This window comes from Phalacrocorax carbo, chromosome 7 (assembly GCF_963921805.1).
Source record: "Phalacrocorax carbo chromosome 7, bPhaCar2.1, whole genome shotgun sequence".
In the NCBI taxonomy this organism is placed as follows: Eukaryota; Metazoa; Chordata; class Aves; order Suliformes; family Phalacrocoracidae; genus Phalacrocorax; species Phalacrocorax carbo.
Window position 1 is genome coordinate 16,500,170 of NC_087519.1, and position 27,735 is coordinate 16,527,904.

At 39.5% G+C, this 27,735-nt stretch overlaps 1 protein-coding gene across 3 annotated transcripts in view; it reads left to right on the forward strand.

Moving 5' to 3' along the window:
• LIPC (lipase C, hepatic type) overlaps positions 1–27,735 on the forward strand; it is a 64,565-nt gene that overhangs the window by 26,043 nt on the left and 10,787 nt on the right. For 2 of the 3 annotated variants that reach the window (XM_064456539.1, XM_064456540.1), the window contains exons 2-4: positions 21,958–22,145; positions 23,721–23,900; positions 26,555–26,672. In XM_064456539.1, coding sequence (XP_064312609.1) covers positions 21,958–22,145; positions 23,721–23,900; positions 26,555–26,672 — 486 coding nt within the window. The remainder of the gene's footprint in view (positions 1–21,957; positions 22,146–23,720; positions 23,901–26,554; positions 26,673–27,735) is intronic. The other variant, XM_064456541.1, reaches the window with a different exon arrangement.

Consider the following 27,735-nt stretch of genomic DNA (forward strand, 5'->3'; position numbering starts at 1 on the left):
TGTGATATATTATAACTTTCTTTTTTATGTAAAACTTCAGGTCTGAAGATTCTAGGCTGACCTCAAATGTAGTACTAAATAACAAAGTAGATAAATTCACCTACTTGGTGTTGCAGGCATGACGTTCAGAGGCAAATAATTCTGTTTATTGGTGTAATCATTTGACTATGCCACCAGGTTGGTCCCTAGAGATGAACTAAATGATGGTTTACAGTGACAAAAGAGGGTATTAGGATCATTATAGGGCTTTCTGTAGTTTAATAAAAGGGAACAATTTGATAAATTGGTATTACTGCTTGCTGAGAAGATGACAATAAAATGCATAGGTTCTGCCTATTTATAGCTAATTTCTGTATCTTTATACTACAGTGAAAAGATTATAATATCCATAGTAGGAATGAGTTAGCATTACACACAAGCCAATATACCTGACCTCCATTTTGAAATCCTAAGGAATCAAGAGAAATTTAGTAAGGTATCCTTCAGGAAGTTATTGAATCATTGCATGGAAGGACTTTTAACTACTGTTTTATACAAGGTCTCCTCCCTCCCATTTTGGGTCTTTAAATGCTTTACATGTGAATAGCAGACCCACTTTCTTTGCCCTATGAAATACAACAGATTCTAGATCAAACATGTCAACCAAAGTCAGAAGTATGAGTTAGTGTTACATTCACCACCTATGCACAACATGGGAAAGCATCTTTTGACAAACTAGAGCAGTTAAGAGGACAATGCAGAATTGAATTCCCAGGCAGAAATTCAATTCTGCACGGAAAGGTAATGTCCATATTTACACACTCAGTTTTCCTTCTCTCCAGATACTGTTGTCTTAGCACAATCACAGAGAACCATATTTACAAGATTCTGATCTGCAGTGGCACCCAGCTGTTGCCGTACCCTGTCAAGTGCCCCTGCCCAGAACATTACAGGCTAAAGACCATGGTTCAGCCTCCTCCCTTTCTACTGCATGCCCTAATGCAGCTATTTGGGCAATAGCATCAAAAGGATGATCTTTAAGATTTTACTTACACAGCTGTTCTTATAAATGATTGCATGATAACTGTGATTACATATCTTCTGGTGCCTTTATTTGTCACATCTCTACTTTGCACAGAAGGGCTGGAAAAGTCTGTCATTCTGACCTTGTTTAAGAGCTTTTCATAGGCTTGCCATGTTCAGCAAGGGCAGCTGTTCACCAAGCAGCAAAAATGGCTATCTGGGTGTTTCAGCTAAGCCACTGATCTCTCTTCTGGGCTTGTGAATGTAAGAGATGGCAATGTCTGGACTGAAAAACTTCTAATTTCCCCCACATTGCATTCATGAGACCTTTTGGCTCTGCTGCGTACCCTCTCCCAAGCACTAAAGAGGAATGTACTTCCAGCTGTCCTCTGAGAGTCTCATTAAGTTTTACCAGCCACTTCTATGAAGTTTCACATTGTTGCCCAAATACAATTGGTCTCTAACTATTTGGAGAATTTTTAACTTCTGAGCCTACATACTTTGAGCTAGTCAAATGAACACAGAGATTATAAAATCAGTATTCCAGGCACCTTCAAAGATACTTCTTCTTATGCTAATAAAAAAAAGGGAAGATTTGAGCAGGCTGTGTCGATATTTTTCACAGAATAATCTTGAACAAATTAAAATGTAAATTTTTCTACAGTCACTGCTTTTTGGTGATAAACTTTTTGCTGAAGTCTTTAGATGTGCCCTGCCTCCATTTTGCTTTTCATATTTGGGTTTTTGGGGAGCACTTACCTGATCAGGTCTGTGATCTCATTCCTTTCTTACTCCTTATGCTGACTTACCAGATTTCTGCAAGAGTCTTTTTAGCTTACTAAGCCAACAGCAAACTAACCCAGTAGAAAGAAAAATGAATTTGCACATGCTGGCTGAGTGAAATGAATCAGATGAGTGCAAAAGTCACAGCTGCACTGCTCAGGAATGGGAGAGTGGGACCTCTGAGTTCTCCATTATCATGTCCGTGGTTGTACAATCCCTAGGATCAGACCTGGATCCTGCCTTGGAAGCAGGAGGTTCCACCCTCACCAATACTGTATACATTTCAGTAAAATCTTCTTAAGTCTTATTTCCCTACAGATCAAATTATGATAGTGAACTTCCTGGCACCAAGCTTGGCGTTACAGCGCACTACAACAGGTAGCACACCACCCCTGCCCATCAAATCTAAGGCAGGGATTCTCAGCAGCTGAAAAGCATCCGTGCCAGTACAACCTAGTACCTTTAGGAGCAATAATCTTACTTCTGAATATCTCCGCTCTCAGTAATGTTTGCCTTCTCCCATTGTTTTTTTTGGTACATCCAGTCTTGCATCTTTTTTAAAATGGGCTTCAGTGTGCCAGCTGAACACATAAGTTCACTTAAGGCCATATAGATTCTCATCTGCAGTGGCACCCAGCTGTTGCTGTACCCTGTCAAGTGCCCCTGCCCCGAATATTACAGGCTCAAGACCATAAGTTCACTTATAAGTGAATTTATCAGCTCAACACATAAGTTTACCTAAGGCCATATAGAATTAATTTACAGGGACACATGCATAAAGACCAGAGCAGCGAGGTTAAAGGACACGAGAAAAGGACATGAGGGAAGCTCATTAAAAATTCTGCTAAATCAATATGGTTCTCAGGTGAACAGAAACCTGTTCCCCTAATCTGCTTGGATGGTTGGTAGCATTTGCCACAATGGGGCTCCTATCCTGAATAGGACTCTGAGTATGATTAGAACACAAATAATAATTCTCAGAGTTATTACATTCAAGGAGATTGCTCTGCTGCACTAATGTGTACATAACACATATTATCACAGAATCACTGACTCTCAGGTTGGAAGGGACCTCAGGGATCATCTAGTCCAACCTTTCTAGGAAGTTCCTTCATATTTTCAATCTCCTTAATTTGCTCACCTTGCCAAATGAAAAGTGGGTAGCACTCACAAAAGAATGAATGAAGAAATATCAAGCAAGCAAGCAAAAACTATAGCACTTGGATTTAAAATGATGAGTTCTGTTTAGAAAGAGACTTTTGGGAAAAGCTTCCCATTTTCTTCAAGTTTGAATGAATAATGAGTAGGTGATACTTTTCTCAGCATCAGATGTTCTGCCTGCAAAGTATAATAATTTTCTGTCATTTCTTTTTTCTCCTGTCTTTCATGCATGCATGTCAAAGAGAAGTCAAAAAACTCCCTGTGAGTGTAGCTTATACCCAAACAGCACTAAAGGGAGAGGAGAGTCTGTTAAGTAACCATTGTTAACCCTCTGCTAACATACTTTCAACCCTCTGTTGGAAAATCCATGAAGAAGAGAGCACACATTACAGAATCACAGGTTGGAAGGGACCTCAGGGATCATCTAGTCCAACCTTTCTAGGAAGAGCGCAGTCTAGATAAGATGGCCCAGCTCCCTGTCCAGATGACTCTTCAAGGTGTCCAACGTGGCACAGTCAACCACTTCCCTGGGGAGATTATTCCAATGGTTGACTGTCCTCACTGTGAAAAAGTTTCCTCTGGTGTCCAATCGGAATCTCCCCAAGAGCAACTTGTGTCCATTCCCCCTTGTCCTCTCCATGGGACTCCTACTTGCAAAAAGGGAGTCTCCATCATCTTTGTAACTACCCCTTAACTACTGGTACATGGTGATGGGAGCCCCTCTGAGCCTCCTTTTCTCAAGGCCGAATAAACCCAGTTCTCCCAGCCTATCCTCATATGGCAGGCTTCCCAGTCCTCTGATCATCTTGGTGGCCCTTCTCTGGACCCCTTCCAGCCTGTCCACATCCTTTTTGTACAGTGGGGACCAGAACTGTACACAGTACTCCAGGTGTGGCCTGACAAGCGCTGAGTAGAGTGGTATGGTGACTTCTTTCTCTCTGCTGGTGATGCCCTTTTTGATGCAACCCAGCATCCTGTTGGCCGCCTTGGCCGCAGCAGCACACTGTTCGCTCATGTTGAGCTTCCTGTCCACCAGGACCCCAGGTCCCTTTCCACAGAGCAGCTCACCAGCCAGGTGGATCCCAGTCTGTACTGCGCTCCCGGATTATGTTTTCCCAGGTGCATGATCTTACACTTGTCCTTGTTGAACTTCATAAGGTTCTTGCTGGCCCACTCTTCCAGCCTATCCAGATCTCCTGCAGAGCAGCTCTCCCTTCTGGAGTGTCTACTTCCCCCCTCAACTTGGTGTCATCAGCAAACTTCATCAGGCTACACTTGATGCTGTTATGCAGATCACTTATGAAGATCTTGAATAACATTGGGCCCAATATCAATCCTTGGGGGGCTCCACTACTGACAGGTTGCCAGTTTGAGAAAGAGCTATTTACCACCACCCTTTGGGTGCGGCCTGTCAGCCACTTCCCCACCCACTGCACAGACCACTTGTCTAGGCCATAATGCACTGATGTCTCCAGGAGGAGGCTGTGGGGGACTGTATCAAAGGCCTTGGAGAAGTCCAGGTAGACAATGTCTGCTGCCTGCCCCATGTCAACCAGGCAAGTCATAGACGACCACCAGGTTTGTCAAGCACGATCTGCCCTTAGTGAAGCCATGTTGGCTTTTCCCAATCACGTGCTTCATTTGACTTGTGATGGCCCTCAGTAGGATTCGTTCCATAACTTTCTCAGGGACTGAGGTAAGGCTGATGGGCCTATAGTTACCCAGATCCTCCCTCGAGCCCTTCTTGTAGATAGGGGTAACTTTTACCTTCCTCCAGTCCTCTGGGACATCCCCGTTCTCCATGACTTCTCGAAGATTATGGAGAGTGGCCTTGTGATGATGTCAGCCAGCTCTCTCAACACCCTTGGGTGGGTGGTGTCAGGGCCCATTGATTTGTGGGGGTCAAGCTCCTGTAGTAATTCATATACTAACTCTTTCTTCACCGATGGTTGGTCGGTGTTTGGTTCAATTGGCAATTTTGTTCCCAAAGCCTGGGACCCTACAGTGCTGGTAAAGATAGAGGTGAAGGAGGTGTTGAGGACCTCTGCCTTTTCTGCATCATTGGTGATTGACTCTCCTTTTCTGTTTAACAGCGGGCGTATGTTTTCCTTCTTTTTTCTCCTTATGGTTGACATGTCTGAAGAGACCTTTCTTGTTATTTTTGACATCTACAGCCGTTTCAATTTGAATTGGGCTTTTGCTTCTCTAGCTGCATCTCTGAATGCTCTGGCAATGCCTTTTGTATCTCTTGACAGATAATCCTCCACTTCACCATCTCTGGTGTGCTTCCCTTTTGGATTTGAGTAGACCCAGGAGGTCATGGTTGAGCCATGGGGCCCTCTTCCTCTGCTTACTTCCCTTTCCTTTATAGAGGATAAACTGGCTTTTTGCTTCCAAGAGAGAGTTATTGAAGGACTCCCAGCACTCACTAGCTCCTTTATCTTCCATGGAAGCTTCCGATGGAATCCCTCCCAATTGAGCTCTGAGTGCACTGAAGTTTGCTCTTCTAAAATCCAGAACCCTTGTCTTAGAGCTGACCTTCAGCACAGTCAGCAGGATCCCAAACTCCACAATATTATGGTCACTGCAGCCAAGGCAATCACTAACCAAGATATTACAAAGCAGATTTTCTCTAGTTTGTGAATAGCAAGTCTGGCTTGTGTTTAAGTACAATAATCAATAAGCTTGTTGCTTGTTGTTGCAAAGAACAGGGAAACTAGTGCACAAAGAAACCAGCAGTGCCTCTTTGTTTAGAACTCAGCTGCTGTGTTCTGGGCTGATGCCCTGTGCAGAACAGTACATCCAGATCTCGCTCTCCTCTCCTGAAAAGGGTGCAGAAGGAGGCACCAACCACACAACTATTGAACAGCTTGCATTATTTACTGGGTAACAAATATGCTGTCCTCCCAGTTTCCTCATCTAAAGTAAAATACTACTAAATATGAACATTTAAGTGCCACTTGTGCAATGCGTAATTGCTAAATTGAAATTAGTACCCCAGTGGTTTAATCTGAACTTCATGAAAAAATTACTAGAAAATCACTACAGTATGTCTTTCCAGGAGTGCTTTGGACTAGCACGTAATCTAGATCTCAAATTGTTACTATAAATTAATGTTAACAAATAATCATCTCTCCTCCGTTACCTAACCAAACATTGAGGTGCTGGAGTGCGTCCAAAGAAGGGCAATGAAGTTGGGGTGAAGGGTCTAGAGAGCAAGCCTTATGAGGAGTGGCTGAGGGTTGTTTAGTCTGGAGAAGAGGAGGCTGAGGGGAGACCTTATCGCTCTCTATAACTGCCTGGAAGGAGGTTGTAGCGAGGTGGGGGTCAGTCTCTTCTCCCTGGCAACAAGCGATAAGACGAGAGGAAACGGCCTCAAGCTGCACCAGGGGAAGTTTAGGTTGGATATTAGGAAAAACTTCTTCACCAAAAGGGTTGTCAACCATTGGAACAGGCTGCCCAGGGAGGTGGTGGAGTCTCCATCCCTGGAGGTATTTAAAAGAAGGGTAGACGTGGTGCTTGAGGATATGGTTTAGTGGTGGACTTGGCAGTGATAGGTTAGCAGTTGGACTCAATGATCTTAAGGGTCTTTTCCAACCTTAACGCTTCTATGATTCTGTAGTTTCAAGTAAGATTTAAAAGCAGATAAATGTTAGAAGAAATACTTTCATCCTTCATGAAAATGCTTCCTTTCAAATAGATGCATGACTAAATTATTTTTGGCCATGGTTTCTGCCAAGGTATTTGGATGTCTGATTTGGAGCTTGTATTTCTTTTTTCTTGATATTAAGAGCAAAAAGAAGAAATATTCCCAAACTGCCTGAATGAAATATATTTGTTCATACAATGTTATCAGATAGAGGAGGGGACAAAAGAATAATGATAAATGTGAAGCTAAATAGTAAGGACTCTTCAGACAGGAGACAAGACACCTAAGAGCAGTGTGGCTAGAGGTCTATAAAGTCATGCATAGCATGGGGAAAATAGAGCGGGGATCACCTGTATGTCTCTCCCAGTACAAAATATAAGGATTATTTTGATAATAATATGATAGCAAAAGATGATTAAATGGTTCTCCTTGAGACATGTAGTTAATCTCAGAATTCCTCACTGAGTGTTATGTGGGTATTAAACATTTTATATATGTAAGGTTAGCTGGAAACTGGAAGTGCCTGTGCAAGAGAAATCCAGTGAGGACACATAAACTACGAAACACTAAACACATAGAGCCCACCTTTTACTCTGGCGATCTGTGAACTGAAAATGGTTGATGACAGGGAGGGTACATGGTGGAAGTGCTATATGTATATGTACACTTCCCCTGCTGAGCATGCATTTGCTTTTGGTCACAGCTGCAGGTGGTTGAACTAGCTGGACCACAGATTTCATCCACTACAGCCACTCTTAAGTTTGATGTAGAGCTACCCGGCATTACTTTTGACTTGTATTTTAGCTGTTTTCTGAAACAGAGGTTTTGGAAAATATTTCAGTTGAAAACAGTTTCATTCCTGCTTTATATCCAGGTTATCGGTGTTACTATTTGGTGGTGTTCAAAATTATTAATTTGTCTGGAACTATGTGTTAATTTTTAGTAATTAAAAAAATAATGTTGAAAGAATTGATTAGCAGCATTTTTAGGCTAATTTATGTTGAAATGTTTGGAGCTTTGATATGCAATTTTGTTGCTGTTGAAGTTTTGGCTTTTTATCTAGTTTGGGCTGGAAAATGCTCTTGGGATACAAAAATATTTTCCTGTTCAGCTGTAGTAAAGCTTCAAGTCAGCTCTTACCATGAAAGAGGTGGACAAGAGCTAAACAAGAAGTACAGATCAAAGCATTCAAAACAGTACATGTAATTGCTTCTGGCATTGTGATCAGAGCATTGTTTTCTTCAGTTTTATTTCTAAACGATCAGGAGAAAACTTCTATTACTTATGTGCATATCCCTTGGAACTATTTCATATATACTGACAATAACATGACAGGTCTTAATTTTGATTAAAAAAAGGCAGCATTGCAAAAGATAAGACACTTTTGGAGCTGTATTTTAGGATAGCGGTGCTGGAAGTGGGAGTTCATTTTCTTCCTATGGTTTTACTTTTTTTGCTGTGTGATCCTGCAGTGAAATCACTTGTCTGATGCCAACTTGCTGTGTCAGAAATTGAGTATAACTTGTGGATCACAGCATTCTGTAGGATGAGGAGAAATGAAATATATGTGTCAAGATCACATGGTTGAAGCTTTGAAAAAAACCTGAAAAACAAAAAAAGAAATCCCAGGGAACTTAAAAGAATGAGAAGATAAAAACATTACAATCTCTACAATATTAGCACAGGAAGGCATTACTGAGTGAAACTTACTCTCTGGGCCATGAGACAACCCTCCTAGCCAGACTGCTGCGTAATAGGTATATTCCCTGGAAGATGGGGCGACCTGGTAGGTGGTGGGTGCAGGCACAGTGTTCATATGCACAGCCAGGCTTGTCTGCACAGGCAAGTTAGTGAATTATAGGTTTATTTGTGAATGTTTGGTACTAGCTATTGTCACAAACTCCCCTTGTGAATATTCATGCTTGACACCATTCTGGTACTCAGAAAAAGAGAGGCAGTGGAAAATTAAGAGGTCAATGGTGCATGGGAGGTGACTGAGTGTTGCAGTAGAAAGGAGAAAAAAAAAGGGGGGGGCCTGGAATTTGGATGAGTTTTAGCCTTACCAACTGTAGTAACAACTATGAAAAGATGAGACAGCTCTCCAGTACCGGGCAGCCTATTGGTTAAGTAGGGGAATCTGCTTAGCTTGAGTATAATTAAATCCCACTCTACTGAAGTGGCCTTTGTTCAAGTCAAGGAATAGAACTAAGCATCCAAAGGTCTCAGTCTAAGAGTGGTGACTTGGCATCTGATCCCTTAAAATTTTCATACTTCCAAGAAATCTGTAGAGGAAATAAATGTTGGGGAAGTTTTAATGGATATGTTCTTGGGAGCTATATTTTGCTTTCATCACCCTTTCCTCCATTTTTTCTTGTTTCCTTTTCTCTTGCTTCTTGGATGTGGTCCTGTGTTTTTCCATTGTGTCTTTGTTTGTTCAGGTTATTTTGTTGAGGTTTTTTGTTTGGTTTGTTTTTAATTAATAGATTTGTTTTATTTTTGCTGGTTTTGTCTGAAAGCCTTAGTTAAATCAAAATAGCTGAGGGGAAATCCTCTTTTTGCAGCACGTAGGAACTGTTTGCTTTGACAATCACTAGGTGTGTTCATCTAAGTAAGAGTTTGATGGTTTCAGTGATTGTAGTATCAAAAGGCTCTGATAATTTAAAGTGTATCTTGAGTTTCTCCAAACTCATCTTTTCCAGTGGATGCCTATAGTTATTTCTTCTAAAACCTCTGCAGTGCACACTGTTTACAGAAGTTATCACAATGCAATTATGTCTAGAAATGAGACTTCTTATCAAACACTGAATTAATTTTTTAAAAATTAGACTTAAGAGGGGTGAAAATTTACTGTAGATATGAAGTAGATTCTGTATACTGAACCAGCATTAAGATTTTTTATTATTGCTGTCACACAGGTTTTGTTATGATTTTCCTTGTATAGGTGAACTGAGTCCAGATTATAATAATTGTTAGCACTTGAGCCATAGTTCGCAAAAAATTCTGGAGTACTTTTGTCTGTACAACTCTCTCTTTTAGTAAAAGTGGTCACTCAATGGCGTCCTACAAAGATTTCTTAACATAAGTTTGGGGTGAGCTATTATCAAAATTGTTAAAGCTGTTGCTGAGCTGTGCAGGCCTTTCCAGGAGTCCTGTGAAAACTATTATGCAAGATTTTATTTTGTGGAATACTTAATATTATATGCATCACACAAAGCAAAAAGTCATTAAAAAGATTAACAGCGTATAAAACTCCTAATAAGAGTTTTACCCCTTTTACCCATAGGGCCAGGCACCCTTGCACACTGTGATTCCAATCGTAGAGACAGGCTGTATAAAATGATCAAAAATGTATTTAAAAAAGTCATGATGCTAAGGTCCAGTAAGTTAGATGGCCAGGCAGCCAATTCAAAGTCCCCTTCAAAGCCTTAAATCTTAATTCAAGCAAGATAAAGCTGCCTCTCAGCAGCACTGCATGGGCACGCAGTGCTGGAGTTTTAACCGGCTACTACAGCAACAGTGAGACTTCTGTTTCTGGGCTTCTGGCATTATTTGGGGTTTGGGTTTAAAATTCCAAATTTGGGATGGGGAGAGAAAGAAATACTACTTTTTGTTTCTCCGGGACTTAAAAAATTGTAGGTTTTGAAGCTGTTCTGAGTCCAAAACTCTGGAAACCAGTAGCAATAAATGTGTATTAGATGGCAGTAAAGCAGTACCTAATGATTTGTTCAAGTGTCATATAGCTCATAATTATCCATTATAGCTATATAAATTATACAGTTATCTTGGGTAGTATCGTGTATAGTGCGTACACAATAGCACACATACCTGTATTTATAAAAACCTATAAACAGTTCTTAAATGCTGTGTATAAATACTACAATGCTAATACATACTTGATAAAGTATATTGCATGCCCCTGATTATTACAGCATTTTATATTAAATATTACTTTGGGCATTTGTATTATTCTTCTCCCAAGTTACTAGTGATAGAATGAGAGGAAATAGCTTCAAGCTGCATCAGGGGAGTTTTGGATTGAATATTAGGAAAAATTTCCATACTGAAAGAGTGGTCAGACATTGGAACAGGCTGCCCAGAGAGGACATGATTTCAGGAAATTATTTGTGATTGTCAACTACCTTTCATTTTAATGGGTGTTGCACCTTATAGGATTGGGCTATTTGTTTTATTTGGATTTCTGTGTTTCTTGCTAGCCTACTCTTTAACCCTTCCATCTAGCTCTTCTGAAATCTGCACTCCTCCTTTCCTCCTTCCTCCTGAGCCAGAAGGTTTTAAGTGCTGTCTACTCACTTGAAATCTTTGTTAAGATAGAGCAAGAACTAGTAAGATGACTCTTCCTGAAAATTCTGTGATCAGACTTTATGCTGCATATATCTTTCTGCCCGTTTTTACAGGTCATCTGAAAACTGCTCACTGAAGGCAGCTGGGAGGAAGGAGAAAAATCTAGGTTTAAGCTAGGGGATAAAAGTATATGAGTGAGTACAAAGCCTCATTCTTCAGGGCATAGGTCAACCACTAATTTCCTGGATTAAAAAAAAACAACTGGATTATTCAGTATTGATTTCTCTCTGACCAGATTTTTAGTGTATCTCTGATTTGATCTATTATGTTTGTCCCTGTGGTCCTAGGTGTTTGGGCTTTGACAATGGTATGTCAGACTGAAAGAAATTTTAACATTCACTTTCAGTTGGATTATTTTTTATTTATATGTTTCCTCTTTATTAGTTGCAGAATGACATGAACCAACTGTGAAGAATGAAGTTGCTTTCCATATTTTGAATACATAGAAATTGATGAACAAAATCACTGTGTTCCAAAGTGAATTATAGTATGATTGTTATGTGTTTGTTTTCTAGGACACCTGAAATTACACACAATTTTTTCAGTTAGTATGTCTTAATTATAGATTGCTAAAGCCTGTTGCAAAGCAGTTGGGAAAATGAATAAACATATGAACTGTAAGTATATATATTTGAAAGTTTGGGATTCCAGATCCAAAAGTGTCTCCCAATAATTTGCAATAAGTAAGAGTTGTCAGAAGAACAAACTGCAAGCCAGGGACAGACAAAGGGTTCTGCAGGGGCAGAAGAACTAACTGAGGAGGGATGCTTACGATGGTTTTGGTCTGTGAACCGAGTTTGTTTCCCAGTCACTCAAAGCCTTATTGTGAACAACATGTTCCTGATGATAAAAATTATACTTTGAGGAAAAATACTTTTTTGCTCATGATATTGTTTTCCTTCTTGGGATGGGTTTTTATTTTATAACTATTTTCCATGTTGGAAGTGCAAGCTGCAAGAGCAGCTGCACTTGGTCATTCTGTCTAGGCTTCTTCCAGCTTCACAAATGTATGAATATGAGAAGAGAAATTGTCCTCTGAAGTTCCTTTGATCTTTGCTTGTGATATCTCATTGGGGATAAATTAATAATAAATTAACTGAACCATGAATAAGCTGTTGAAATTCTTCACATTGTTAGATTTGCTGGTGGATGGTTAATGAAACAGCCTTGAGGTCTGTCACCAGGAGCTGTTCAATAGAACCCGACAGGGCAGCACAGTGAAAGTGCTGGAGCCAAGTTTGCTTTGCAAAACAAACTGGATCTGCTTTAGTGGAGAAAATTATACAAACATGGACAATATTAAATTTTACTATAAATTTGTGGGGTTTATGAGTTGGAAGTATGAAGTATTTCCGAGAGGAGTGTCCATTTTGCTAACTGAGGTCTGATCTTCCTGGAGTAGAAATGTAGGGATTTTGATTGTGATATTTGTTGGGATTAGAACAGAAAAATCCTCCATAAACTTAAAGGTGCATATGGGATCATTAAACAATGGATTTATTAAATCTGACAGCCTGAAAAGCACAAAGAATCAAGAGTTCAGTTGCCAGATGGTGAAAAGGAAGTTGTTCAGAATTGATCATGTAACAGCAAGGGTAGCAAAAGTCCTGCGAATTTCCTTTTGGAATAAGTGGGAGCTGGGAGTAGTTAGTACCCTTCAGATATGCTGACCAGTTTGTGGACTTTCACCTCAAGAATTTTCTCTGCTGTTGTAGTGCTTACTGCACTAGAAACATTAGTCCACTTAACAGCTTTGCTTGCTGATCAGTGGCATAGCTTCTGACTGCTGTACTGTTGTCAGAATTTAGATTTCCTAGTTTCTCTCATGCCCAGGGAGTGTGAACTGCACAATATATAAAATATTACTGAATCACAACTGCTTTGGTGAAAAGGAGATATCAATCAGCTGGCTAAGTAGTGGACCTCAGTGCATGGGTCACAGGAGAAGTTCATAGCAGTCTTATCCCTTCTGTGATAAAGTTTGAATTTGGTCATGTTCAGTTTGGCTCCCTAATAAGTAGGCTGATTAGCCATGTTACCAAGTAGTCCCACTGTAGCTTAGAACAAAAAAGACAGCTAGACATGTGATAATGACCTTCAAATCTTAGTACATCAACGTCTGAGTAGAGTTAGCATACAGAGCCTTGAGAAAGGATATATGCGATGCATCACTAAAAACACTGATACTGACCATCTCTGAACCTAGATAATTTTGCACCTAAGTAATTAATAATAGTTCTTGGGAAGTTAGCAGTAGGGTATGCTTTGTGGGTAAGGTATTAATTGGTCAGTGAAGTTATTAATTTCATTTCCCTATCTGTCCCAGACATGAACAGTAGCCTCTCTGAAGTCAAGGTTAACCTCTCTGTAGCTTCTGCATTGCTTACTGCGACTTCAGTGTTACAAACTATTCACCTTTGGGAACAGCTCAGACAACATGAAGGTAAAATTAATTCTAATGTATATTAGAAAAGTTTTGATAGTGGTGATAGGTACTTAGATTGATAGAGTGGCAAGGAATAAATCTGCTGGCAAGACATAGACTTACAGAAGATTTTTGGCTTTAAAAAAATGCACTGTTTTTGAGACTTCATTACATGAGAAGGGAAGCTTGTGTCTAATATCCAAATTCTGTAGTCTTCGGTGCTTCTGAGTAATCAATTTATTTTTCTTACGCAGAAATAGTCACCCACCAACAGGTAGAACATGGTAGCTAATTGGTAAAAAGCCAGGAGCAGTATCACTGATGAAATCATTCATAGCCTTGAACAACTGTTTCACAGTTATTTAGGAAAAAAAGGATTTTGGAAAGAAAGGACGTTATTTTAATTTAAAATATTGTGATCAGTGTAAACCAGAAACTAATGTGTTTATGCTGTGTTGTTCTTTAAGTGTAAATTACTACATTGACCCTATCTACATTCCATTTGCATTTTAAGATATTCATTTAACAAGTCTTTTTGGACTCTTATGCAGCTAGAGAAGCAAAAGCCCAATTCAAATTGAAACGGCTGTAGATGTCAAAAATAACAAGAAAGGTCTCTTCAGACATGTCAACCATAAGGAGAAAAAAGAAGGAAAACATACGCCCGCTGTTAAACAGAAAAGGAGAGTCAATCACCAATGATGCAGAAAAGGCAGAGGTCCTCAACACCTCCTTCACCTCTATCTTTACCAGCACTGTAGGGTCCCAGGCTTTGGGAACAAAATTGCCAATTGAACCAAACACCGACCAACCATCGGTGAAGAAAGAGTTAGTATATGAATTACTACAGGAGCTTGACCCCCACAAATCAATGGGCCCTGACACCACCCACCCAAGGGTGTTGAGAGAGCTGGCTGACATCATCACAAGGCCACTCTCCATAATCTTCGAGAAGTCATGGAGAACGGGGATGTCCCAGAGGACTGGAGGAAGGTAAAAGTTACCCCTATCTACAAGAAGGGCTCGAGGGAGGATCTGGGTAACTATAGGCCCATCAGCCTTACCTCAGTCCCTGAGAAAGTTATGGAACGAATCCTACTGAGGGCCATCACAAGTCAAATGAAGCACGTGATTGGGAAAAGCCAACATGGCTTCACTAAGGGCAGATCGTGCTTGACAAACCTGGTGGTCGTCTATGACTTGCCTGGTTGACATGGGGCAGGCAGCAGACATTGTCTACCTGGACTTCTCCAAGGCCTTTGATACAGTCCCCCACAGCCTCCTCCTGGAGACATCAGTGCATTATGGCCTAGACAAGTGGTCTGTGCAGTGGGTGGGGAAGTGGCTGACAGGCCGCACCCAAAGGGTGGTGGTAAATAGCTCTTTCTCAAACTGGCAACCTGTCAGTAGTGGAGCCCCCCAAGGATTGATATTGGGCCCAATGTTATTCAAGATCTTCATAAGTGATCTGCATAACAGCATCAAGTGTAGCCTGATGAAGTTTGCTGATGACACCAAGTTGAGGGGGGAAGTAGACACTCCAGAAGGGAGAGCTGCTCTGCAGGAGATCTGGATAGGCTGGAAGAGTGGGCCAGCAAGAACCTTATGAAGTTCAACAAGGACAAGTGTAAGATCATGCACCTGGGAAAACATAATCCGGGAGCGCAGTACAGACTGGGATCCACCTGGCTGGTGAGCTGCTCTGTGGAAAGGGACCTGGGGTCCTGGTGGACAGGAAGCTCAACATGAGCGAACAGTGTGCTGCTGCGGCCAAGGCGGCCAACAGGATGCTGGGTTGCATCAAAAAGGGCATCACCAGCAGAGAGAAAGAAGTCACCATACCACTCTACTCAGCGCTTGTCAGGCCACACCTGGAGTACTGTGTACAGTTCTGGTCCCCACTGTACAAAAAGGATGTGGACAGGCTGGAAGGGGTCCAGAGAAGGGCCACCAAGATGATCAGAGGACTGGGAAGCCTGCCATATGAGGATAGGCTGGGAGAACTGGGTTTATTCGGCCTTGAGAAAAGGAGGCTCAGAGGGGCTCCCATCACCATGTACCAGTAGTTAAGGGGTAGTTACAAAGATGATGGAGACTCCCTTTTTGCAAGTAGGAGTCCCATGGAGAGGACAAGGGGGAATGGACACAAGTTGCTCTTGGGGAGATTCCGATTGGACACCAGAGGAAACTTTTTCACAGTGAGGACAGTCAACCATTGGAATAATCTCCCCAGGGAAGTGGTTGACTGTGCCACGTTGGACACCTTCAAGAGTCATCTGGACAGGGAGCTGGGCCATCTTATCTAGACTGCGCTCTTCCTAGAAAGGTTGGACTAGATGATCCCTGAGGTCCCTTCCAACCTGTGATTCTGTAATGTGTGCTCTCTTCTTCATGGATTTTCCAACAGAGGGTTGAAAGTATGTTAGCAGAGGGTTAACAATGGTTACTTAACAGACTCTCCTCTCCCTTTAGTGCTGTTTGGGTATAAGCTACACTCACAGGGAGTTTTTTGACTTCTCTTTGACATGCATGCATGAAAGACAGGAGAAAAAAAGAAATGACAGAAAATTATTATACTTTGCAGGCAGAACATCTGATGCTGAGAAAAGTATCACCTACTCATTATTCATTCAAACTTGAAGAAAATGGGAAGCTTTTCCCAAAAGTCTCTTTCTAAACAGAACTCATCATTTTAAATCCAAGTGCTATAGTTTTTGCTTGCTTGCTTGATATTTCTTCATTCATTCTTTTGTGAGTGCTACCCACTTTTCATTTGGCAAGGTGAGCAAATTAAGGAGATTGAAAATATGAAGGAACTGCCTGAGGATATAAAAAAATTTAAGCACAATGATAATACACCAAGAAATCAACAGACCTTAGTTCTGACTGCCTTATCTTGCTTGGGGCTCTGGAGCAACCAAATAGACCTAGATTACCCAAAAACCACTCGGTGTTCTGGAGTTCTCACCTAGGAACTACATGGAATGGAACTTTCAACAGTTAGTCAATGGCATCCAAAAGCCTTGAACTGAGAGAAACTATAAAAATTGGCTTATATGTAAATACCTTAACTACTAATCTCAACAAAATAGAGAACGAACCGCACCCTGCTTCAAGATACTGCTGTAAATCAGTAATATAAAAGCAAAAAAATGCTAGCCTAATATTTCCAATCTATTCCCATCATATTTTTGATTGGATACATTTTTAAATAGCAGAAGTCTAGCCCTGGTTTTGTGTCAACTCTTGTACAAGAAACAATGCCCAAAGAGATATGAAGTGCTTAGGTAAACGTAAAGCAACTGAAATACACCATCTATTTACGTTTTATACACTATTGCTTAAATTTAGCAGGATTTTCAGGTTTAGGAGTCCTTCACCATGTATGTTCTAATAGTCTACTATTTCTTTGCATCATTTTGTGTCAGTTGCAGCAAATGGCTTTCCCTAGAAAGCACACATTCTGGAGATTATGCAAGGCACTGCTAAACAAAAAGGGGTTAGTGAAGAGGATTTTCCATACCCAAGAGGAACACTGACAACTATGCTTCTAGCAAGAATAGCTCTAAAGAAGACATTTGACAAATTGGGAGACCTGAACACTTCCATGTGATTAGTTCTTCTTTTAAGTGATTAAAAAAATGGGTACTGGAAATGAGGGGATCTGTGATATATTCCACTTTCCACAGCCCAGACAAAAATCATTAACATGTCACTGCCTTTGCTCAATTTCACAACAGAATTGTCTAATTCTGGGGACCACAATAGTTGTGTCACTTGTTTCTTAAATATTTTGGATATTGGTCACACTAAAATAACATCACAATACATAAGCGCTCTACTGGAAACATTTTTATGTATGAAAACTAGTAAAAATTATCCAACAGATACAGGAGATTTATTAAAGCTCAGACAAATCCACTCATGAACATGGAGAGTCTGTAGTAAGGATCAGAAGGCAATCATTAAAAATATGTTGTGTCTAGGTAGTGGTGTGTGTATACATGCTTACATGCATGATTTTTAAGTATTCTTCACATAGCAGCAGCCCAAAGTTCATCTTCTGTTCGGGTTTACTTAATTAGTTTTTCAACTGCTTTTGTATTAGATGACTGTCACTTAAACATCCTCTTTAACTCTCTTCAGTGAGACCTTATTAAGAAACTTTCCTGTAGAGTTCCATGACAGGAATAAGAATGCTGAACATTAGCTTTTCTGGCTAAGAAAAATATTTTCCTTAATTGGGAATGCCAATTGTAATCAAAGCTTTTATGCTGTACCGTAAGATGAATTTAAACTATATGATTTGGCAAATATCAAAATTTTGCCTTTAACATTATATAGTACTACCATACTTTGCCCTCATTCCTGACACATCTTTAGGAAATTTGTGGTGTGAAGCAGATATTTTGTAGTTGTATTTTTATGCCCAATTAGACTTGGTATAGAAAGAAATATTTCTTCTCATTTTTCATTTTCAAGTCTTAAAGCATGACTATCACATCTGTAAATTTCAGAAGAGATTCCAAAAATTCCATAGTTAAGAAAACCATATGCCTTCTCATCTTTTTGGTTATGCAATCTAAGTCAGTCTCCTTGATTAACCTAGTTCTACAGGTAAAGAGAAGATTTAGTTAAAATAATTTAAGTTTGGTCCATATAGAACTATTATTATTATTACTATTTACAAGACCTCTTTTTACAGAAAAAAAATTTCTTCATACTTACTAGTTTTCTCATTCTTCATATGCTCCTTTCATCTTAGCTTGTAGCTCACATTATTAGAAGCAGGACAGGCATCACCTAAAGCAATGAACACTAATAATGCAAACAATAATTAAATGCTAACAGTGAGAAACTAACCAAATTCTTATCTTGCACGTACCAGTGTGCATTGCACTCAGATGGTTACTAGCCCTCCTACCAGGCATGTAGGTGCCTCTCCTTTTTTTTTTTTTCGTTTTGTTTTTTTTCAAATCTGATCTTAAAAACACAATTATCTCAGGTCAAATCTAAAACTGTTTTGGTTTGTCTGTCAAAACTAACCCCAAAATGTTTCACAAGAAACTGCTATATTACAGTTAAGTGGTTTTTACAAACCCAGCCTCCAGTTACAGTCTTTGCTGCACCTCATAGACCTCATTAACACAAAGTAAGGAAAAGTAAAGGACTGAACCTCCTTTGGGGTGTCACGAGGTCACAACAACATTGCTTGCTCATGATTAACATGCTGCTCTGCATCAAGATAATTTATGATAGCAAATGGATCAGTGTGGCCATGTTGCCTTGCCTTTCCTGAAAGAATTTATGTTAGAGTAGGATTTTCAGAGAAAGAGTAAATTAAGTCAGCAACTCACTCACCCAGGTAAGGGCTAGTTTTCCAAAGAGAAACTTTTTGGAGTTTCAGAAAGATCTTGGCACTCTTAGCTGCAACTAGCATGGGAAAAATTTTAGTTGTTTTATTTTGTTGGTTTTGTAAACTGATTTATGAAACCTTGCAGTTCCTTTCAATTATGTCACTGAATCACTGGTATGACACTTTTAGTAAGAGTCTGTTGTAGAAGCCAGGTTCTTCAGACTCTATATCCTTCTCCAGGTCATTACATGGATTAACAAATTGAAGCAGTTCTTTGTCTAATAACACAACAGAGTCTATTGCAACATTTAACTTTTGACAGCCATGAAGAAGTTCAAACTGTATTTTTAATTCCCTCTCTCAGGCTTACTGGCAAGCCAAAGTTCATCCATTAAAGCATCACAAGCACTTTCATATTTGATGTATAAAGAAAACAGTTATTTATTAGTCTTGTTTTGCGTAGTATGTACAAACAATATAGAGAGGGACAATGAGCCTTTGCATTGCACAAACACTGACAGAGGGAAAAGAAAATGAAAACAAGACAGAAAACAAAGAAAGGATGTGTACAATGGAACTGGCACAAGTTAGTTGTTTTGATTTTCTTTTTGTGCTAAAAATAGAACACAATGCTTATCTTTGTGTAGAGACTACTCCCCAAAGCCTAAATAAACCGAAGGTTAAGGATATCAGCATCATTAAAGCTCTTTGCAATTTTCAGTTCTTTATCTAGATTCACTTCCTCCTAGTATTAATTTCTTCAGTCACCTCCCAGCAAAAAAAATCCAACAGAAATGCTCTTAAGTAGACATTGTAACAGAGAAATGATCAGATTTAGTCCTAGCTAGCTGTCATAGTTAAAAGTGCCATTAACAAAAAATGTGAGACACTGAAGCTAAGAATTCTACCAACCAAACGGTCACTAACTTTGAAGCTTTTTAAATTCCAGCTCTTGTAAAAGGCTGAACACATTTCTACAATAAAGTATCCTAGCTATGCAACATAACATTGCCTGGAGTTACTTGGAACGTATAATAATTAGCGACAAATAGAAAACAGTGCACAACCCGTGCAGTTCAGTACGGGAGTTTTCTTGCCAGAATTGCCATTCACTTAACCAAATTAAATACGCTGTTTTTGTAATGTCTTATCATTATACTAAAATAAAACCTTGAATAAAGTTCGTAACAAGACTGACATGTCGCAAAAATACGGTCTGATCTAAAACGAGCATGCTTTCACATTAGGATTGTTTGTACTGTGCATTATAAGATGCTACTACTGCAAATATATAAATATGGGAGTTTCCCATCATTAAATACTCTTGCAGGATAGAGGCTCATCTGTAGATGTATAAGAAATACCTTGTTACCAAAATCATAACAAGACAACAGCGTCATAGAACCTCAGGATACATTTACAGATATAATACAGAAATTAATATTATTTTAGATGTTTTCTGAAAACAGACATAAGTGTTGTGATGTACAAAAAAATGAAATGTGCTGACTTAGAAGATAAAATACAATATTTCTGATATTAATGTTATACTAAGGAACTTTTATGCAAGAAAAATGTAAGAACTAAAATTTAACTAATGCCAGTTCTGTTCTAACACAGACAATTTTAACTTCTTTCTCAGTGAATAAGATACTTAATTTTCACCTCCAAGACTATTTCATGATTTGTTAGGTCTAATTAAAACAAAAGCCTCCTCCCTGACCATTTTAGAGGTACTGCTGAGCAGCTATTGCAGCTTGAATTGGTATCACCTGAACAGGGTAACAAGAGCTATGCACACTCTACTGTATGTGGTTAAAAAGTTCCTTAACTTATTGGCACTAACATTCTTCCTACCAAAAACACCTTCCTGGATGCATCTTGGAATTACATTTTCCTTTCTCACAGCCAAATCACAGCAGTGACTCATAGTCAGTTATGTTATTGATTACTACAGTCAAGTCTTTTTATCCTTGTGTCACTTTCATTTTGAGTCCCATTTATACAGGAATTCCTATCAACAGTATGATCTTGCACTTCATAGTATGAAAGTTCTACCTGTTTCTGTTGCTGTGTTTTCAAGGTTGTCTAGTTCTTACTGTTTAATGTTTTGGTCTCATCAGCAAATGCCTCCCAAATTTTGTCAGTCTTGTACCTTTCCTGCCTCCTTCTTTAATGAAAATACTGAAACAAGATTAGCCAAAAACCAGTCCCCAAGGAACTCCATTAAACTCTCTCCACTCTAAGTTTCCTTTCCAACACAAAGAACTGCAATCTCTTATTTGTCTAGTTGATCACACCCTAACTTTTCTTCTACTAATCCCCATTTTTTTCAAGCTTAAGTAATAATTTATTTCATGGATTATTTTCACATAAAGAAAATAAACAGTTTGAAGTCTTATTAGAAAGAACCACCACGCTTGCATGTCACCCTGTGATTTTTGTAAGCTTCTGCTTTACTTGACTCCATTTTTCAGCAAAAAAACCCATTAATATAATGTTTTTCCTTCTAAGCTCAATGTTGGTAAGACCACAGTTCATCCTGTCCCGCTTTCTTACAGGTACCATCCCAGGTACTTAATAGACATTTCTGAAAATGCTGTCCTATATGTACCAAGCTATTTTATCTAAAAAATGAAATCACCAAGAATATTACAACTAGAACAAGAACCTTTTAGAGAAAAAGAATAATTTATTATGTGGTCTAATAGTTTTAAGCAGTCACCCAAGTCTCTAAGCACAGTTATAACTCTGAATAAAATGGTTATTTTAGCATAATGAGGCTTCCTCAGTGATTACTAGCAAATGTACATTAGTAAAATATGCCTGCAGAGTTAATAGCCTATGAATGTGCTTGCCTGTGCCTGCACTAACATTGTAAAGTCACAACACCTGTCCTATGTTTTTAAAATACTTACACATTCTACAAGGGCCTGTAGCAATGAGATCATTATTCCCTGTGTAATTGTACATCTAGATGTACATCGAGATGTACAGAGATGTACATCTCAGGTACATCTAGACCATATCAAACTTTGAAAGAGATTGCCTTTTTGACCCGAAATGTACATCTTACACCCACCTGGAGTAGGCAGCAATTATACATAGCTAAGGTTTCAATCTTATTAGTTTACTTTGTCTTATAAACTGTTTCACTAGTAACTTCTTCAGGTTTTAGATTCCATCCTATTATGATTGTTGTTACGAATTTCATTTCAGAGGCACTGGGATCACAGAGTCAGCATACTAGAACAAAGAAAGATCAGCAAAACTTAGAAACCAAATTTCGACTCTATACAGATACAACTGAAGGCGGCTGTCAGATACTTTTTAAACAGTTGGAGACTCTTGACAAATGCAGTTTCAATTCCTCTCTTCCTCTGGTGATGATAGTCCATGGCTGGTCGGTATGAACTCACATTTTATTTTTAATTCGAACTACATCTGATTTGACAAACTTTCTTCCTCATTATGCTGGTGCCAAAAGTTACTTCAGAAGGTTGTGATTAGAAAGATGGTGGTTCTCCCTGGTAGCAATCGTGGCTAGAAATAATATAAAGTGGATATTCCCCAATATTCTGAAGGAACAGTCTACAAGCAATTTTTTCATATGGGAGTTCCAGGCTGAGAATTAGATTCAGTCCTGTTTTAAAGCCAGCAGAGTTCAAACAAGTAGCTGAATTAACATGCTATGCCTCTGGAGAACTGAATCCCAGTTTCATTTCTCTGATATGTTCACTGCCAGATATTTACAGACTTACTGAAAAGCAGTGCACACAATCTCCCCACATCTTTCTCACAGATACACCTTTAAAGAGAACTTCTCTATAAGCCCCTTCAGCTGAAAATGAAGCCTTCAATATCAAGGAATTATCACTGAACCGCTTCCAGTTAAACTGTAAAAAAAAATCCACTATGAAAACCTTTCTCAAAAGCACAGCAGTATAAGAGTGACTTTTGATCAGCTTCATCAGTTGAAAAGAAATAAAAGGCAGGATAAGAAATAATGTCATTGTAACAGATCCTTGATTCTCATAGAGCCAATGTCATCACATAAGGCAGCAAAACGGATCTTTCTTGCACATCTGCAAATACGCAGAGAAACTTTGAACACCACCCTTGATGCATATAACACTCTTAAATAACAGCAGAGCTGATTTTGGATTAAATAGTGCCCTAGATTACTTTAGCCAAGCCTCACAAAGAAGAATTTGTTCAAAACCTATACCGTCCTCAAAGACAAACCGTGGACCTGAAGCTGCTGGCATTGAAGTTTATCATTCATATTAACTTAATTTGCAGAGGTGTTGGGCTCTTAGAGGAATATGTATGGCAATCCAAAACTGAGACCCTCGAATTCTGTTAAAACACCAGAAGAGATAAGGATATTCTATCAATTGAGGAAATACGTGCTACTAGAGCAACAATTAAATCTGACAGATTAAAAAATAATTCTAGTCCATCAAATCAGAAGCAGTCTCTGATGCTAATAAAGGAATTGTGATCTGGTCCTTAAAAAAAGAATGACCAGAAAGAGCATATCTCAAAATGGTACAGTTGTAGAAGGTAAACACCCACTGGTCTGCAATCCTCCAGCCTCCCTCCCTCTCCAACCCTTTTGGCTTAAATTTTCAGGGACAGCTGCTCTTGAATGAAGGCAGAGATTTTCTGGGCATGTCTGCCTCTCTTTTTAAGCAGTAATACCAATTATCTCAGGATGAGTGAAGATATTTAGGGACATCATTTCACTGATAAGAGTTCATATTACAAGACAAATTATTATACAGTTCTTATATTTTTATTTTTTTTTTGTCCACTGAAACCCAAAGATTCTCAGCATTGAAGCATGCTGAAGCCCCTACAATCTGGTTATCATCCATAAGCCCTCCTTTTTTATATTGGGTTTTGTTTTCTTGAGCTTTTCAGAAGAAATATTTGGCAGAGATTGTTTATGCTTAAGGGTTTTTTTTTTAATAAAACAGGTGGACGGGATGTTAGAAGGTTGGATTTGGAAAATGGCAGCAGCTCTGAAGTCTCAGCATAAACAAATGAATGTGATCATTGCAGACTGGCTTACATTTGCTCACCAGCACTATCCCATTGCTGTACAGAACACACACTACATAGGACAGGAGATAGCAGACTTCCTGGAATGGCTGGAGGTAAGAGTCCCCAGATCAATCTGTTCTTATGCTTCTGCCACCTTCCCGAAATACTATGCTGGTTAATGCTGTTCATTTCAATCCCTTACATTTCTTTAATACATTGCAAAATTTTCTTCCATAACCTTTCATATGACTTCATAAAACTTTCATCATGCATGAGAAAAAAAGCAAGTGGTCTTGTTTATTAAAATATTTTTATATATCTTTAGAACTCAGATAATTTCATGCTACTTTAGCTTTTCAGTTAGCATGTGTGCAAACAGCTGAGTGTCCCACACTTTGAAAGCAGGCACACATTATCATACAAGAGGAAATGGTCTCAAGTTGCACCGGGGAGGTTTAGATTGGATATTAGGAAAAACTTCTTCACCAAAAGAGTTATCAAGCGTTGGAACAGGCTGCCCAGGGAAGTGGTGGATTCACCATCCCTGGAGGTATTTAAAAGATGTGCAGATGTGGCACTTAGGGACATGGTTTAGTGGTGGACTTGGCAGTGTTAAGTTTATGGTTTGACTTGATGATCTTAAAGGTCTTTCCCAACCTAAATGATTCTGATTTGCAAGTGGTTAGTTCAGTAAAACAGGTACTTAGTTTCTGCTCCTAATGCAGAATTCAAGCATCACATTGGGTCTGATTTTTGCCTCAGTTCCCCAAAGATTATTCTAAAATAATGGCTTAGAGATCCAGAAAGTAAAGGAAGACTTTGTAAGAGGACTGCCATGTCTCACAAAGCAGATGACATGGAGGAAGTAGTGCGTACAGAGCCACGCTAATGTAGTAACTACTTATCAAAACTCCTACTACATGGGAAGAGTGGCCATGGCTGGATTCAAAAGGCTGCAGACAAGTCCACAAGGGATCACTGGTCTCCAGCACTATTTAAGAAAAGGCAGAAAGGAAACACCAGAATGAGAGTCATTCATACAAATCAGGCACCCTAAGCAACTCTTATTTCATCTATCTTTAGTACTAATTTAAGCTACCTAATTTGAAAAGAAATTATACTTCTATATCTCACAATGAATTTTTGAATACATTAATTTAAATACGGTGAGGCCTAAGGTGGAAGGGAAATACACTGCAAAGCTGAAAGATTTGTAGCATTGAAGGGCTAAGCTGCTTTCAGCAGGAACAGCAGGGCTAGAAGTTGTCAGATATCATGCCCAATGAGGGACAACAGGCGAAAAAGAGAAGGCAGAAGAGCCAGTCACTATTTTTCTTTGCAACATTACAAGAAACCTTGGCTTTTGGTCAAATGTAGTTTAAGTTGCTGGAGCCTAAAGTAATATTCTGAAGCTGTTTAATTATTGAATGAATCAAATGGTGGACTTTGTCCAGTTCCCAGGAGGACACACCACATTGTCAACAACACAGACAGTCTGTGATTTCTCCAGTGTCAGCAAACAAATCAAGGCTTGAATAAATGACTCTTTGCTCCAGCACTGTAGGTAGCTTCTTTTGTACCATGATAAGTTCCAGGACTTAAATATACCATAAGTTTTCACAGCATTCAATTGAGTGTGTTCAAGCAGTAAACCTTCCTTCTGTTGAGAAGCACCCCTCCTGAGTTTCACAGTTAAAAACCCCTTCATTCCAACTCCCATAACTATCTGCCCCTATATGCTTCTGTCTGCTTATAGGCAGCTGAGTATTCAAAATATCTGCAATGGATGTAACAAAAGCTACAGCACTGTGCAACATTTTAATAAAGAATAAAAATAAAGTAAATCTTAGTTCACCAAGAGTTAATAGGGCATGATCAGTAACAATCTCAATAGCATCCATCTTAGTAACACCTGCCATGAAAATTGGTCGGATCTCAGGATTTCTAAGAGCTGCCTCTGTCAAAAGTAGGTTGCCAAATTTCACCTCATCTTCACAAGAGACAGGTATCGAGACTGCAAAGCCACTCCACTGGGACAGGCAATATCCACAATGAAATTAAAACAGAGATTTGCCTTTCCTGCAAGAAAAATATGCCAAATTTTTCTTCACAGGTCAGAAAAACTTTGAGCCTTGCAGCTCAGGTGCAATGCTGAAGATCTAAATGGTATGGATTAGGTAGAAAGAAGGACCTGAGGCCAATTCTGCTTCAATAGATTTGTTTCAGATCAGATACCCAGTTCCATATAAATCAGTACAAGAGATGTCATTGTCATATTGCTTAGCATGTTTGTCTGATCAATGTTTTGATACTTTGTCTTCTAATTCGGCTTGTGCTAGTATGCCAGGCAAAAAAAAAGGAAGGCACTTTTTATAAACAGGACCGTTTTATACTGAAGTTAAATGTCAGATATCCATGTTATAGTCATAGGAAATTCAAATACTACAGACAAAAGGCAATGCATGTTTTCATCACCTGCGAACAGCAACGAAAATCTTACTATCTGCATTAATAGTTTTCCTGAGCATAGCACATAAGTAGCAGTGCCCAAATGTGTGGCATTTTCTTCCTACATGAAAAGGAGGCAAGAAATAACATTCAGTCAGTGAAGAAATTTAGTGCATGATCCATGCACCTCATTTGACCTCCATCATCAAGGTACAAATTTCTTGTATTGTAATTCATGGCATTTATATCTTGTAGTAAGTGTTTCACTGTTTACTTTTCACATTTGCTGAATCTAAATCAAGCTGCTGCTATCTTCCAGGAATCCATTCAATTTTCCAGAAGCAATGTTCATCTAATTGGGTACAGCCTAGGAGCTCATGTTTCGGGATTTGCTGGAAGTTATATCAGTGGTACAAACAAGATTGGAAGAATTACAGGTAAAAGACTTAACTTTAAGAAATAGAGCAGTCAACTGGTTTAAGTTACATAGATATTTGACATATCAATGTCATATCAATATTTAGCTGTTGAATAGTAATATTTGCCACAGTTTAAGAGTTTCATCCCATTGGTTTAGAAATTAGATTTAGAAAATGTAATGAAAACACTTCTCAAAATGAAGTATCAAAGCTAGACATAATTATCTTTCCTACTGTCGTGGTTTAGCCGGCAGCTCATCCCCACACAGTCGCTCGCTCACTCTCCCACCGGTAGATGGGGGAGAGAATCAGAAGGGTAACGCTCGTGGGTTGGGATAAGAACAGTTTAATAATTAAAATTAAAATAAACAACAATAGAAATGCAATGTAAAGGAGAACAACGAGAGGCGCAAAGCCCCGGGGGAGGGGAAGGGAGAGGGGGAACGAACCGCCGAAACACACCGCACGCGCCGCAGCCGCGCGCCGCCCGCCGACCCGACGCCGCGCCGCCTCCGTGCTGCCACTGCCCCCCCCCCAATATACCGGTCATGGTGTCACATGGTATGGAATGAACCTGCCATTGGCCAGTCGGGGTCAGCCGCCCCCACCATGGCCCTGCCCCTCCCAGCCCCCCCCCGCCACGCGGCAGAGCGCGGGAAGCTGGAAAGGTAACCGACTCCCACAGTGAGGAGAATTAACCCCTTCTCAGCCAAAACCAGCGCACCTACCTCAGTCCAAATTACGACAAACAGAATATACAAGCATGGGGACTGCAAATCATAAACCAAAGACTCAAGTTGCATGTTGCTTGAATTTGTCTTGTATCCATTCCCAGTAACACCTTAAACCAGATGTTAGCCACCAGCCTTGGATCTTTAGTCATTATCTTGACCCAAAGCCATTCAAATACACCGTTCATTGTTAGCAACTCATTTTAAAAAGAAAATTATACTAAGGAAATTGTCTAACTGTGCTTGAGCTTTCAATTGTGGATATGTTGCTCATACAGTGAACTGAAGTCAGTTCTCCTGTGGCAAAAATTATAGTCCTGGATGACATTTTACAAGAAGCATATCACTAG